Source organism: Mustela lutreola, chromosome 12 (assembly GCF_030435805.1).
Source record: "Mustela lutreola isolate mMusLut2 chromosome 12, mMusLut2.pri, whole genome shotgun sequence".
Lineage (NCBI taxonomy): Eukaryota > Metazoa > Chordata > Mammalia > Carnivora > Mustelidae > Mustela > Mustela lutreola.
Window position 1 is genome coordinate 70,558,488 of NC_081301.1, and position 16,468 is coordinate 70,574,955.

Here is a 16,468-nt window from a genome sequence, read left to right on the forward strand (position 1 = left end):
CACTGAGTGACATACATTATCTCTAACTAAAGATGATGGTGTGTTTCGGTGACTTACTCATTAAAGGTGTGTAAGTAATTTTGACCAGATATGATGAAATCGGTGATTATGAATTTGTTTACTTGGAACTTCTGTGAGATGACTCTGAAATGTTATCAATATCTCACCTATGTAAAGTAATACTATTTTTTAAAAAGTCTTTCCAGTTATCCTAATTTAACCATCTTTATAAATAGTTTTAGTAAAAAGAGAAAAAGGATACCACCATAGTTCCATCTCCCTGACATTACTGAGGTGGTATTTAGTTTCCAGAAGATTTATAATGATGAGAACCAAGAATATGATATACAGAGATAATATGAAAGGCTAGTCTGATGGTAGAGTGATGTCTCACTCATTTGAATGTCAGCAGCTATAGAGATATCTTGAATTAAAAGGAGTCACTTCAATCAGTGAATCAAAATAAAGTAAATCTATCAGCTTTATGCAGAAAAGTTACTAATATCTCCAATTCTAATACAGAATATTTAGAATAAACTAATATAAAGTACTGATGGCTTTCTATTTTCATAAGCAAAATCTCAGTAGTCACATATAAACTTCTGAAGGATATTCTACCATGAATATTCTTGTTTTTCTTTTTAAGGGAGTCCAAAGCCCCAGATTTGCTAATATCACCCATTCTTTTATTTATAATTAAATATGGTTGCATACAGCTATTTATGGATTATTTTTCCTCACTGATACCTCCCTTCCAGGGGAATTAGAGACTAGACATTAGTCTTACCCAGTGATGACAATACCTATTTCTCACTGAGTGCTTACTTTGTGTCAGGTACCGTCAAGGGTGTTTTACCTCATTTAGTTTCACAACAACTTTTTGAGGTAAGAAATATAATTATTTTGTATTTTAAACACAAAGAAATTGAGGCACAGAGAAAGTAAGTGCCTTTCTCAGGGTCACACAGGAAGTATGAAGTAGAGCTACAATCTAAACTGACATTCTGAATGGAGTTCACGCCATAGGCTAGTTATAACTTTGGCTCCTGGAAGATTACAGAGTTCAACAAATTGAAAATGAAACTCATTACATAAGGCCTTTATTACTAACCAAACTAAAAGGAGGAAAGCGTGAGACATGTCTCAGGAGTTGTAGTTGTATGTCAAAAAAACCAATAGTTTCAGTCTTTGATGGTGGTGAAAAATTAAGAACATCATAAATACATAAGATCACTATTTTGGAAATTCTGATTTTCTTATAACAAGTAAGAATTTTCTTTTTTGATCCTAAATCATGTACTGTCCCTAAGTGACTTTGTGGTGTACATTACTTCTTTCAAGAAATTTTCATTACAACTTTCAAGAAATTACAGCGGTATTATTAACCTGATGTATTAAATGGTAGAGGTAAAATCTGAGGGACTGAATCTTACTCTGTTGGAATTTTACTGTATCAAGTATTGATTTAAAAAGAGGCTGGCTGCTGTGATGAGCATGTTTGTACAGACTGTTCTTGGCCTGCTAGCACTGGTGGCATGGGATGGGACCTCCTGCTTAGTGGCTTTAAAACTTGCCTGAATATTTTACACCCACTATGATTTAGTCATTGAACAACACATTTCTTCATGCACCCTGCAACAAGGTTTACTAAGTTGGTTTGTGTGTGATGGGGAGACATACAGCCTCAAAGGGCATATTAGAAATCCTAGGGGATGAATATTTCAACTTGTTTCTTGGTAAGAAATGTCCCTCACTCCAAAAATCACTGTGAAGAGACAAAGTTTCTGACAAGATTGTGCTGTCGACCTCAAGAATGTTAGGGCTAAAAAAGATTGAGAACTACTGGGATTGCTAACATAAGGATAAAGGAACTCCCTTGCTCCTGTTCCTTGGCCTAATTAAGGGCAAAGTGTATTTCTACCATTTTAATTTTTTACAATTTGCCTTGAGAAGGTTCCAAAGGGACCTTTATTTCTTTTATATTTAGGTGGTTGCTTCTCAGATCCGCTTTGGAAAGAATTACATGAGACTGCAAATTTGTTTTCTGAGAAATATTTAAATAAACCAACAACAAATATCCAGTTAAATGATTTCATTAACATCTACTACAGGGGTTTGCCAAATTAGCTGATGTTTTCACATTAAAATTTGTTTGTTTGGATAAGGGCATGGTTAAAAAAAAAGGTGAGTATGGTTGAAAAATACAACCCTAAGAAAAAATTAGTTGTCTATTTAAGAGATTCTGATAGGCTCTTCTTTCTAATATAGTACATTTCTGGCAAACCCAGCATATTTCTGCTTACCTTTTTCAGATAGCTCGTTTACAAGGTAGACCAACTATAGAAATAGCTCTCTACAGTGTTGGTTGAGATATGGTATATTCCTAGATCAAATGAGGATATATTAAAAGGGCAGCGTATGTGGGTCATGAAAGAATGCTTTCATGTGTTATATTGTGGCATTGTGCCTTTGGATTAGAATGAAAAATGCTAAAAGCACAGCCTTTCAAAGTCTGTTATTTCATTTACTCTAAGGATATTATCAGACAGCTCATTGCTCACTAGATCATTCGGTAGCCACCATTTAAAATCCCAGGTGACAAATTTCCCTCAAATTAAGTGCTAGGAAAAGCTTTCTTCCTCCTTAGAAGAGCCAGCATTTTTTTTTCTTTTTCTTTTCCTTAAGGACAACAATTTAGCTCAGTGCTTCTCAGCAGGGTGTTATGGCATTTTGAACAGAACAATTCTTGGCATGTGGGATGGTCCCCCCTCCCCCACAACAGCCATTTAGTTTCCCTGGCCTTCAGACATTAATGCCACTCGGGCACTCAGTCACTGTGACCACCCAAAGTGCCCACACACATTTCCAAATGCGGTAGTTGAGAAAACACTAAATAAATTGTTTACTTCCTTTGTTTTGTCTACCAGGAAACTCAAACTTGTCATTTAAAAAAATATCTGGCTAAGAACATTATGTCTATATATTTGCATTTAACTTTCTATTAAACTAGAAGTTAATTAAACTTCTAGTTTAATTTATATTTTCCTTGTTTTTGAATTTCATTTTGTATTCTGATTTTATTGTTAGGACAATCCAAATCCTTTGAGGAACCAGAGGAGGTACAAATAAATAAAGACAGCTTGACAGTTCAGAGGCATTTCCCTTGATTCATTCTTAAAAAAGTAGTACTAACTAGAAACAAAGTATCATTGTTATATACAGTACTGGTTTTTAACTCCTACACATAAAGTGATAGAAAAACTTCTCAGACAATCAGGAATAAAGGAATAAAGAATAATAGGAATAAAGGAATAATAAAGCCAGGAATAAAGAATAATAAGCCAAAGAGAAGAAAACATTTTTGAAAACATTGGATGAAAGTGACTATGTGTAAATAAAATACCATATTTACATAAATCCTTATTTTTATATAATAGCAATTTTAAATAAGAAAAGTGCAGAGGATCTACTTATTACTTTTAACATTATATGAATCCTTTTTAAAAATATAAATTCTAGGGGCATCTCAGTGGCTCAGTCGGTTAAGTGTCCAGCTCTTGATTTTGCCTCAGGTTATGATTTCAGGATCATGAGACAGAGCCCCACATTGGGCTCCATGCTGGGTGTAGAGTCTGTTGAAGATTCTCTCTCTTTTTCTCCCTCTGCCCCTCAGCCCCCGACCCCTACTCGTCCTCATGCATACTCTCTCTCTCAAAAAAAAATATATATGTATATACACATACATACATATATATATAAATTCTATATGAAGTTAAGTTTTGTGCATGCCTTTCATGTTTGTGCATGAAAAATTTTGAAGGAAATCTAATCATACACTTCCCTTTTCTATATCAGTGTAAGTGGTTTTGATTCTGATTTAACTGAATGATTCCCTCAGATTTCTAATTTTTTGGCAAACTTTTATTAAGAGGCATTATTAAGCAACTCAACACTGTTAGGCATTTAAATATAGATGTGCCTTTTAATATAAAATATTTTAGCACAACAGTGCTCCAAATGGCATTCTGTTTTTTATACTTGTTTGTATGTCACTTATAGTCTAAGTAGCCACTTTTTTTGAGGAAGTATTTAGAGAAGATCCTATTGAGTAACTTCTAAATACTAAAGATGTCAGGACCCTGTGTTCTCTTACCTTAGAAGTGCAAACAGCTACATTGGCGGGAAGCTGGGAAAACTGCTTCAATTCAAACACATCCCGTGCTGCCCATCGGCTCATGTGATTTTCAGCTTTGCTGGATCCAATCACAGTCTGGTTGGAGTGAATATAAGCCACTTCCTGAACACCATCTGGGAGGCAATTGGTGTTTATTAAGTGATGTTTCATTGTCAAGCAATAGGGTTCCATGTATACTTTAAAAATTATCAGCAATATACTAAAAAAGAAGTAATGCTTTATTCTTAATCCTCAAGAAAAACATTGAGTTTGTATGTTAACATCATAATATTCTATTTTCTTTTTAAATGAAAAGAGTTCAAACATATTGGTCTAGGTTAACTTGGAAATGACTCTTCCTTCTCATCAATATGAGAATTTCTGAGATTGGATATCAACCTTTAGATTTCAACCTGAAATGAGGGTTTTGGTTAAGAAAAAAGTCACGGTGAAGGGTCATCTCTATGGATTTGTGTTCCTATTGATTTAAAAATTGTTTACTAATTTAAACAGCAGTGCTGACCTCATCTATCTATTCCTTTAAACACGTACTTGATTACAACAATGGAGTGGGAGCTGAGGTTTATGACCAGGGAGTTTCGTTTGGTTGGCTTTGTTCAATTTTACTGTTTGTATTTTGTCTTTTTTGTACATATGCCCAGAGAATGTCAAGACTGGGAGCTTTTTAGGAAATGAAAAAAATTAACTAAGTTCTAAAAAATAGCTACATTTTTTATTGCTTTGCTTCTAGGCACCTATAATTTACTTTTAATTTGTGGCCATAAAAGAGAAGGCTAGAACTGAGGTCTGTAAAAGCTCCCTCAAACATCTCTAGCAATGAACCTTAATTATGACCTTCAACACTTGTGCTGTTTCAGTCCTGAACCTCTCAAGCAAAACTGATAATCGTGAGAAAACAAATATTAAATAACATAAAGAACAACCAAGACAGTATTCTCCTTAAATCGCAAAATGCCAAGTAGTGTGCAAGGCAAAAGTTTTAAACCTTTAGAAGGATCAAGGATTCTTCTGGCAGAAAATTCAGTCAGATTTTTCTTAATTTTGATGACATGTTTTATGTATTATTCAAAATAGCTTTAGTTCCACACCACTGACATCTTTTACACAGTAAAAAACAAAAACAGCTCAGCTGATCTTTTAAAGAACAGTTTATGCAACAATTTCTCAAACCTAAATCAAACCAAAGGATAGTCCAGCACTGAGTTACAAGGGTATCAAAATATATATCATAATGAACTTTTGAATAACCACAAAAGAAAACTTTATATGTAAATAAGTCAAACACAATGATTAAAGTTCCTATATCAAACTATCCTCGCTTATACATCAGCTTCTTTCACATAGTTTTCTTTTTTTTTCCCCCCTCAGGAATGAGTCAGATACTTTTAGAAATGATGCTAACTCTTAAAATCACTAAACAGATTCTCAGCAGATGGTGGTAGCTGGTAGCAGGGGAAGTGATTTTTCAATCTCTGAATCCCTACCAAAAAATAGCCAGCAATTAGTGAGCAAAACGAAAGGCCACAGACAACACATAAACAAATTAAGTAATAAGACACCCTAAAATACAAATAGACAGCATGGGTGCAACAAGGGAGCAACAAGGTGGCATCTGATCTGAGAACAGAAGAGCCTAGAACACTCGATGAGTATGTCCTGGAGAGCATGGTGGGCCACTTGGAGATGAGTAGCTAAATTTGGGAAGTCCTCCAAAGCTGAGTAGGTGCAGGGGGCTTACAATAAGAAGACCTGAGAGAACAAAACAAACTAGCTCTTAGGAACTCTCCAAACTGATCCACCAGGGCTCCCAAGTCAGGGCCACATGATGAAGAAAGACTGCTCGGAGGGAGTAAAAAAGAACAGGATAGGAAGATTGGGAATGAAGGAAAGAGAAGGTGTAAAGCAAAGCAGTGGGTACCGACAGAGGCAGGAAATCCCACAATAGTTTTGAACACTGTACAAAAAAACAGATACGGATCTTTGTGAACTTAGTAAAAAATATCCTAAACTCTGCCTCACTTAAAAAATTCAGGGAAAATAATTTCTATAAGAATGAGCAAGAGGGTCAATCTCAAAAAAATTATTATGAGAAAAAAAAATAAGCAGCAGAATGAAAATATGCCATAAACATGTGCTCACAAAGCAGATTAAAATTGTAACTGATTTCAAAATGAGGTAAAAAACATTAAGAAATTATAAAACTCAGAAGTGGATGGACAGGACTCAAGAAAGTTTTGGAAATTTAAAAAAAAAAAAAATTCAAAAATGAAGACTAAACTGCAGGAACATAAAAGGGAACAAATAATAACTAATGCTTTAAGAAAAATGGAAGGATATTTTTAAAAAGCAAAAAGAAATGGAAAAGAAAAGATTTGAGACAATGTGACAAATAATGAAGACAGGCAAAGAAAACTGAATATTTGAGTAATAGGAGTATCTGAAGAAGAAAACCAAAGCAAAGGGATACGAAAAGTAACTAAAAATACTAGTACAAGAAAGCTTTCCCAAGAGAAAAACCGAGTTGAAACTATATTATGAAACTACTGACCCAGAATAACCAACACTGGTATGGGCTGAATGTTTGTGTCCCTCCAAAATTTGTATGTTGAAGCCCTAACCCCTAGTGAGATGGTATTTGAAGGGTAGGCCTTTGGGAGATAATTAGGTCATGAAGGTGAAGTTCTAAAGAATGGGACTACTGCCCTTAAAAAAAGAGACCCAAGAGAGATTCTTTCTTTCTTTTTTAAAAAGAAAGAGAGGGAGAGGGCCAGAGGGAGAAGCAGACTACCCATTGAGCAAGGAGCCCGATGTGGGGCTTGGTACCAGGACTCCAGGGTCATGACCTAAGCAGAAGGCAGACACTTAATGGACTGAGCCACCCAGGCGCCCAAGAGAGGTGATTCCTGTCTCCACCATGTGAGGACACAGCAAGACAGCAGCCTTCTGTAGGCCAGGATGAGGTCCTGATCTTGGACTTCCACTCTTCAGAACTATGAGAAATAAATGTTTAAGCCATGCAGTCCACGGGAGTTTGTTAAAGCAAGTCAAACTAAGACAAACGTTCAAACACAATGTAGTACATTTACTGGACAAAAATGAAAAGAAAAGAAATTCTTTGGACATCCCGGGGGAAGAAAAAGAACATGTAATACAACACTTCATGCCAAAAGAAAATGAAGCCTCATATTTAAAATACTTTTAGAAAAGAAATACTTTTTAAAATACTTTTAGAAAAGAAAGTGTGAGTCAATGATTTTATATCTGGCAAAATGACTTTTAAGTATAAAGGGCACAGACTGTTACCAACAGGAATCTCAGGAGGTGTTATCCTCAGGAGCACTTCTTGAGGGATCTACTAGAAAATAAGCTTCTGACAATCACACGCACTGGTGAGACACTCACATAAGGACGGAAGAAGACCATTAATTTTAAAGTTACCTGTAGGTCAAGACTAAATGAAGTCTTGTGGGGGCTGTGACTCAGATGGGGTACTTGGAGGGGGTTCTGGGGTGGATAACAAGTTCACTATGCTGACCTGGTGGTCTTCCCTTTACCTACCTTCCACCCACTTCCTCATTTGTGCCTCAATACAGCATCGTGACTATAGAACTATTTTACAAGCCAGTTCAAGCATCTATATCTTACAGAGCTATCTGAATGCACAAAACAAATAATGTAACATAAAGTTTTCAAAATGTATCTATAGTTACCTAAAAATTTATCCATTGACTCATACACCTGCTCTTGATTGACAATTTTCTCATTTGAAAGTTTGATTGATTTTCTTGGCATACAAGTGCCATTTTCCTTATGGTTAGGCAATTTTGAAGAGAAATTGATTCTATCTTTTATAGTTTTTGGTGGATGGCTCTGTTTAGACAAACTGATGTGGCGAACAGTTAAATCATCATCTGAGGATGAAAAATCATCAATAGCCTGAGAGTTACAATCTCCATCTGCTGTATACAGTTGATTTGTTTTCTTCATTGTTTTAGAAAAAGTGAGAAGTTCCTTTTTAATTTCCTTTTTTCTCTTAAACCTCAAAGAACTGGTAGTTCTTCGCTTTCTTACTCTTGACTCAGAGGAAATTTCAATGTCATCAGACTCATCACTAATATCACTACTGCCTTTTCTTTTCATAATAGATTTCAGGCTCATGTTCTCAGGATTTAATTGTTTTGAAATTTGTCTATTTCCTTTGACATCAGTCTTTCTATCATCACCATTATTTCTTATTTTTACAGGATTATCTGTTTCAGAATCTCGAGATCCATCCACAAGTGGCTTAAACTTTATACCATTCTTAGGGCATCTCTGAGTTGTATATTGTGTAGGAAAGATGACATCACTATCTTCTGATTCTGTGACATTTGGTAAAGTGCAATGGTAGTCAGCTGTATTTTTAAAATGTTCCTCATCACCAGACTCTGAAAAAATATTTCGTTTGAAAATTTTCTCACTTTTATCAAAAATACATTTTTCATTTGGATTTAGGATACTAGCTAATTTCTGGTGTTTTGAGGTACCAAGAGAGTCATGACATTTCTGATAACCAACATCTTTGGCTTCTGTTGAAAGACACTTGGGCTGTTCATCAGAACTTTCATCATCAGAGGCAATATTTCCATCACAATCCTCAACTGCTTTGTATTTTGTTTCAAACAATTTAGAGAAACCACAGTGGAGTAGGGTAAGCTGTCCAGGAGAACCCAAAGCTTTACTTGAGTCAGATGCTTTGTTTTTAGCTGTCTTTGTTCTTGAGCTCCCCACTGATTCATCATCACTAAAATCACTGCAGAGATCACATGCTTCATTTGTTGGCAACTCCACAGGTTGTTCTAGACTTCTGTGTTCTTGACAGCCAGTCTCTTTAGACTATGTAAGAAGCAGTAACAGAAACATTAGAAAATGTCAAGATAATATCAAATCTATCACACTGGAAGGGAATTAAATTTGGGCAGATAACTAATATATCACTTGGCATTTTCTGAAAGTACAGCATTTTATAAACAAATGTAAAGGATTCAATATTACAGTCTGGTACACTGTTTTTTCAAGTTGAGTAACCTTCCAAAATAACTAGAAGTTTAAACAGAATACCACGTAATCAATTTATATGTAAGGAAAACACAGAGCAGAGCAGTCAGCTTCTGAAGTGTAGGGACTGATTCTGGTCTCAGAAGTGAAAAGTACACAACTTGCTTACTGTAGTCCACATATTTCCAACCACACTTTAAGAAAAAAACCAAATTTGTAGGCATTAACAAAGTAAAGAATTCACAAGTAGAAAATGGTTCTAATGGATTAAAAATAAGAACAAGATTTGATAGAATCCTGACCATCAGAAATAAAGAAAATATTTTAGATATTCTAAAGTAAAATTTTCTACAAATTTAAATCCAGTATTTATTCTTTTTACACCAATTAGAGCTAAATATATCCTCTAGTTTCTTAAGACCAAGGCTTTATTAGGAAAAGATTTGGGGAAAGTATTATCCAGTAATACTTTTTTTTTTAATCCAGTAGTACTTCTGCCAACATTTGCTACTCATGTATTTCTATAAAGTTAGAAAAATATTCACTCCATGTTCCAAATCATTAAGCTAGTTTAAACGTATAGCTAAATCTCTAAAAGCAAGAAAAAAAAAATCCCCAGCAAAAACAACAACAAAAATCTTCCACATGTAGATTCTTTACTTTTAAAGAGGCCTTATGATGACAATATAGATTTTGTAGTACGTGAGAAGACCAATTACCAAAAAGATCACAAGATCAAAGACTCAAATAAAAGATGTTTGAGTTAGAGAATAATTCTGATGTTTGGATTTAATAATCTTAAACACACACTGGTTACTATCTTTCCATTTAAGTTTTTGGTTAGTGAAAAACTGTTCAGTTAGGTTGGATTGTTCACTTATACAGTGTATTTAATTTTGGATTTATAGTTTGGTATAGTTAAAATTCCAGTTTGGATGTAAATGACTGCTGATTGTTCTTGACTTTGTTCTTATGATATGAAATGTGAAATTAGCCTAAATTGTTCATTTAACTGACAGTCCTCTGACTTTGTGTCCTTGACTTTTTTAAAGACTTTTTTCTTCACACACTGAAAAATGAAGATAAAGGAAAAGTAACTTAAAATTGTCCCAATACCAATTGTCGCAAGAGTCCTAGGCTACAGATTCAAAAATTGCTTACCGTTTCTTGTTTGTGTACCAGAGGCTCCTCTTTCAACCATGATGTGGCCGTCATGATCCCTGCTTCCACTTTGCCTTCTCTCTATAAAGAATGCAAATAATTGTAAAATATTTTACAATAGCAGTGGCAGGCTAAAACTTGGAACTAAGAAAGGCAAACTGAGAGCGGCTTGCTTTAGCCTTTTTTTTAAAATAGGGAGCGCTGTGGGACTTTGCAAGGCATCCTTATATAGGGGCCATGCTAATCTTCTCTGGGTTGTTCCAGTTTTAGTCTATGTGCTGCTAAAGCGAGCACTGTTTTAGCTTTCTTAATATTATCTTTCAATTTTGTTAATTACTATAAACTTATATACAGTTTACATAACATTTTAAAATGTTCATAATTCTTAGGTAATAGAGAGGTATGGTGGAAGTGTGCTGGGCCCATAAAGTACTCTTATTTCTTGTCTTAAAATGTCTTTTTCAGGTAGAAAATAGTACTTTTCAGCCAACTCTACTAACAGTTCTAGTAGGGGAGAGAGAATGGAAAAAATGTTACATATTTACCCAATAACGATATCCCTAGTAACTATGTCTACATAATAATTATAGTAAGGACATATTATTAGCATATCAAGTAGTACAGGTAATGTTGAATATTGGGAACGCGATATTCTAGCCTATACTGCTTAGTGTACATATTCACTAAAATATGCTTATTGATCCCTTTGGTCAATAAACATCAAATGAAAAGGTCCATTTAATATGAAACTAAAAAACGATCCTAATTGTGTAACAGCCTTGTTAGATCTTTTGGGAAAGTATTTATTCTTTTAAAGCTTTTGATATACCATTCTGCAAAGGTACTTAATGGCCTAGATTCTAGACCATTAAATTCTCCTTCAAAAGGAAGTCAAATTATTTCTCCTTTAAGACTTTATTTGTGGACTGAACAAGGGGAAATACAGATGCCCAACTTAGAAATACACATATTTACCAATGGCATGGTTCCAGCCACCTGGTAGCCAGGGCAACAAGTCAGAATCTCCCTTCCAGAACTGTGGAGAATGATAAATAGTTCTTTGAGATCTTTTCTTCCAGAACTTAGAGGCAATTACTGCGGGGGTGGGCAGGGGCAGGGAAGTCTCCATCCCAGTACTGTATCTATCCTTTCTGAAGCCAGATGGCTACTATGGATGGAACAGGCAGTGCCAGAAATTCTCAATCCCGTCAGAACCCCTTTGTGATAGGTAAGCAGCCACTCTGGTCTTCTGTTTCTCAGGCCAAACACCTTGGAGTCATCCTTAATGGCTCTTTTTTTCTCATACCCTGTATCTAATGCACCAGCAAATCCTGCCAGCACCACCTCGGTAACATACAGGATCTGGCCAGTTCTTACACCATCCACCACTGTTGCTCTGGTCTAAACCACCATCATCTCTTGGCTGGATTATTGCAGTATCGACCTAGCTGGCATTTTCCTTCTGCTTTCATGTTTCCTCTATAGTCTAATTCTTCATATTTAATCTCAATTGTAGAGGTCAAACTATGTTTCTCTTCTGTTCTTGTTTTTCTTCTCACTCAGAGTCAAAGTCACAGTACCCCTGTGACCTGGCTTCCTGTCATCTCTCTGGCCCTCTCTCTTGCTCACTCCACTCCAGCCACTCTGGCTTTCCTGCCATTTGGAAATTCTGCTGGGCATGCTCCTCCTGCAGGGCTTTTGTATTTGTTCCTCTGTGTAAAACACATCTTCCTCCTTCACCTCTTCAAAGAATCAATTGGAACCTCCTAGTGAGCCCTTCCTTGGCTACTCCAGCTAAAACTGCAATGCTCTTTTGGTGACAGTCTTCCTATTTCCCTTCCCTGCTCTATTCTTTTTTTTTTTTATTAGAATATATTTTGCATATGACATTATGTACACTTAAGGTGTACAGCATGTTTTGATACATTTATATATTGTAATATGGTCACCACCACAGCTTTAGCTAACATCTCTATCATGCCACAGAATGATTTTTTTTTTTTTTTTTTTTTTGGTAGTGAGAACATTTAAGATCCACTCCATTAGCAGTTTTGACAACAATCCTGACACTGGGCATTAGATCTCCAGAAGTCATTCATCTTCTACCTGCTCTATTTTTATCCTTAGAGCCTATTGTCATAATAGGCTATATCATTTTTTTGGTTTATTATTTGTTTCCCCAAAATAGAAGGTAAATTTTTTGTAGGTAGGGCTTTTTGTCTATTTTTTCATTTCTGTATGCCTAGCTCTATGATGTGTGCTAGCTGACATTTAGCATATACTCAGTAGACATTTTTGAAATTAGCTCTCTAAAGGGAGACCATGATATAAATATAGATAACAAAGTCAGTGCAAAGTAACACTAAATAGCCTGGAAATCATCAGATTAAAAGTGCTCTATATGAAAATGTCTATGTCTTAAAACATTTTAAAAGGAATTTTCTATAACCTTTAAAAATTAAAAATGTATTGTAGGAAGTGAAGTTCATCTTTTACTTTGTGATATATGCTTCCATTATATAGGGCTTGGAATAATAGTATTTTAAAACGCTGTTAGGCCAAAAGCAGCATGAATCTAACCATGCCTGAATAATAATAATAATAATTATTATTATTATTATTTATTTTTTTAGGGGAAGAGATATTTATTCTAGCCTGTAAGCATCTGGCTTGAATAATTTTAAATTCTGGCTGATAACAAATGAGCAATTTTAATTCAAAATTTAATTTAATATTGGGGTGCTGGTAATGTGCCTAGTAAGAAGCATATTTTACCACAAACAAGATAGAAGACATGGAGAGTCCTGTCATTAATAAACAGTCCTGGAGGAGAAACAAGATATACTTAGGACAACCAGAAAAGAAGAGAACTTTCCACTTAATAACTTGTCATACTGAGTGTCTTACCTAACATTTGCTTAAGAAATAGGCTGCTATTCTTTTTTTTTTTTTTTTTTTAAGATTTTATTTATTTATTTGAGAGGCAGAGATCACAAGTAGGCAGAGAGGCAGGCAGAGAGAGAGGAATGGAAGCAGGCTTCTCGCTGAGCGGAGAGCCCGATGTGGGACTCGATCCCAGGACCCTGGGATCATGACCTGAGCCGAAGGCAGAGGCTTTAACCCACTGAGCCACCCAGGCACCCCAATAGGCTGCTATTCTAATATAGACTCAAATATTTGATAAATGAGAGAAAAAGGCTTAAGTCATATATTGCTAACATACTTTATAGATAATAATTTCAAATGAGAAACACCAATATAGTTGGTATGTTAGGTATTACTCTGAGAAGGAAGCAGGATTTGAGGGGAGCTTGGAATACTAACAGGGTTACTGATTATAAAAAAGGAATGGGAAAGAACAAGTCCATGAAAGAGATGGCATATTCAAGAAAAAGACAGGGGGATCTAATTTTATTTTATTTTTTTAATTTATTTTAAAGTAATCTCTACACCCAACATGGGGCTTGAACTCACAACACTGAGATCAAGAGTCACATGCTCTTGCAACTAACCCAGACAGGCGTCCCAGGACAGGGGAACTTCAAATGGGCCACTCAATTCAAACCAAATAGTTACTATAAAATAAAAATTCAGCAATATACATCAGACACTGTATAATAGTTGCAATATTCACAGGATATACACAATATATGCCTTCCTCTTAGCCATCTTGCTTAACATACTTACTGATATTACATGTTCATTATTTAAGTGTTTTCATCCACCTCTCATCAAGATGATCTAAGTTCTTTAAGGGCAGGGACCAATTGTTCTTAACCTGTTTTTATGAAACTGACTAAATCAATGAAGTACATGAAGGTTTTACTACAAAGTCTTGGAGGTTAAGGGAAAGTTTTCTGAGGCTCATTTTCCTCATCTATATGATTAGGGGATTGAAAAAGTTGCTATTCCAGGATTTTATAATACTCCTATCAGTATCAACTATAAAACAGGCTAATACTCTTAGTATCCTGACATAGCAAAGAATTTAAGAGATTAAAAAAAAAAAGATAGAAATTTCTGTTTGAAGAATAAGAAACATCTGTATGCTGAGGATGAACACAACTGGGAGAGTTTGAAATATTGGTGTGGAATTTTTATTGGGAACAGAAAACAAAAATGTCCATGAGACATGAGAGTGCATCTCAGGGAGTATTTGGTAACTTTTAATCAAAACACATTTTATATTTTTGTTTATTTAGGAAAGTGTCTTTCTCTCTCTCTCTCTCTTTTTTTTTTTAGTTTCTGACTTTAGCAGCTGTTTTCAAAATAATATATTTCTCTTTGCCAGTGTGAAAATGGTCTTGGAGGTCATACAATCTACTGTATGTATCTGTGTTTGTGTGTATACCTTATTTACAATTACATATGGGCAAATCTTAGCTTAGAGGTACAATAATTCACTTCCTATTTTTCTAAAAGTCAAAATTCTAAACACAAGGCATTTTTTACTAAGAAAACCCCAAATTCCTCTGAGAAGGTACCAGCAATTGTATTTCAAATTTCCTGAAGGAGAAAACTGTATTTAAAATATTACTGAAAAGGTCAGGGAACAATTTCACACCTCAAGAATGTCCTTTGTAAGACAAGACCCTTGGGACCTTAGTTTGAAGAGATTATAGACCCCAAAAAGCTCTCCTCGATGCTCTTTTGATCCTTGAACTGCTTCAAAATATCGCTTGGCATTTTCACTTCCAACCACCACACAGTGAAGTTGCTAAAACAGAAAAAACACAAGATATTTTTGAAGTGTTTGCTCCAACAATATGTCAGAATTTCCTGGCATTCCCTGTATACACACAGCTTTAGCTGGAGCAGGCAGAGTCTCCTTAGGGAGGAAATTTTATTTTAATTTCCCTGGCAGATGTTGCCATTATGGTGAAATAATAGTAATTGGGCCAGTCTTATTGAAGAAGAGATCTTACATTTCCAATTTATCTGTTTTCTACCAACTGAGTCAAGAGCCCATCCACTATGTAATATTCACCTGATGTAAAATGTTTAATGATAAAAACATACATTTGAATACACTTTTCACCTTTCCAGACTCATTACAACAGGAACTACTAAGACTGACAAAAATATCACTAATTCACCAAAGTTAAATTCAACCTAAGTAACTACATGATAACTAGGTTGCTGTCTAACTAACTGGCCATTGTTATATTGTCAACTAACAGCAAAACCCAATCGTGTTTAGAACATTGCATCTTTGGGCGCCTGGGTGGCTCAGTGGGTTAAAGCCTCTGCCTTTGGCTCAGGTCATGATCCCGGGGTCCTGGGATTGAGTCCCACATCGGGCTCTCTCCTCCGCAGGGAGCCTGCTTCCTCCTCTCTCTCTCTCTCTGCCTCTCTGCCTACTTGTGATCTCTCTCTGTCAAATCAATTAATTAATTAATTATAAAAAATTGCATCTTTGAAACACTTTTGAATACAGAAGGAACCCTGATGGACATATACCACTTTAGTAACAACAATAGTTTATTTCTTTATTGCTAGATATTTTACTAAATGCAATGTAAATATAATCAGATTGACCCCATATATACCTTTAAAATTTCTTGGAAGAAACAAAGAAACAAAGAGCAGAAAAGAACTTCCATCTATCACTGATGTAAGGATTAGTAAGAAGTGATACCATATTGTGATTTAAGTTTGTACTGTAATACATTACTCTAGGCAACTAAAATAATTCTTATTAATAATAGCTGTTATTTATTGAATACTTACTACCTGTGTAATATTTGTACATTCTCTCATCTAATATCTACCTAGAAGACATTATAATCTCCTTTTTAGAAATAAAGACTTAATTTAGAGAAATTAAGTATCTTCTCATAGCTGCCCAGATAGGAAGTGTCATTTCTAGAATTTATACCTGATTTGGCTAAATGCAAAATTTATACTTGTAACAACTTCCCATCTCCAGGATGTCCCTTTTAAAACAAGACCCTTGGGAACTTAGTTTGAGGAAGCTTTGGATCAATATCCAAGTTGGATCAGTTGGTATCAGTATTCCAGAAACATAGGCTATAGTTTGGGAAAAATGAATTGCCATAGCAACTGATGTACCTT

General features: G+C 35.2%; 1 protein-coding gene, 1 long non-coding RNA gene and 1 other non-coding gene across 6 annotated transcripts in view; 1 reads left to right on the top strand and 2 right to left on the bottom strand.

The window, feature by feature from the left end:
- Positions 1–16,468, bottom strand: part of ERCC6L2 (ERCC excision repair 6 like 2) — a 135,026-nt gene that overhangs the window by 28,353 nt on the left and 90,205 nt on the right. For all 4 annotated transcript variants that reach the window (XM_059143004.1, XM_059143006.1, XM_059143005.1 and 1 more), the window contains 4 exons: positions 14,958–15,110; positions 10,394–10,474; positions 7,906–9,070; positions 4,154–4,308 (listed from right to left, as the gene is read on the bottom strand). In XM_059143004.1, coding sequence (XP_058998987.1) covers positions 4,154–4,308; positions 7,906–9,070; positions 10,394–10,474; positions 14,958–15,110 — 1,554 coding nt within the window. The remainder of the gene's footprint in view (positions 1–4,153; positions 4,309–7,905; positions 9,071–10,393; positions 10,475–14,957; positions 15,111–16,468) is intronic.
- Positions 10,581–10,687, bottom strand: LOC131813305 (U6 spliceosomal RNA). Its single transcript, XR_009346729.1, has one exon. It is a non-coding gene; the product is annotated as a U6 spliceosomal RNA (small nuclear RNA).
- The window catches only part of LOC131812949 (uncharacterized), a 28,774-nt gene continuing 23,768 nt past the window's right edge, over positions 11,463–16,468 (top strand). The window contains exon 1 of the long non-coding RNA XR_009346561.1: positions 11,463–11,621. This is a non-coding gene — a long non-coding RNA (uncharacterized LOC131812949). The remainder of the gene's footprint in view (positions 11,622–16,468) is intronic.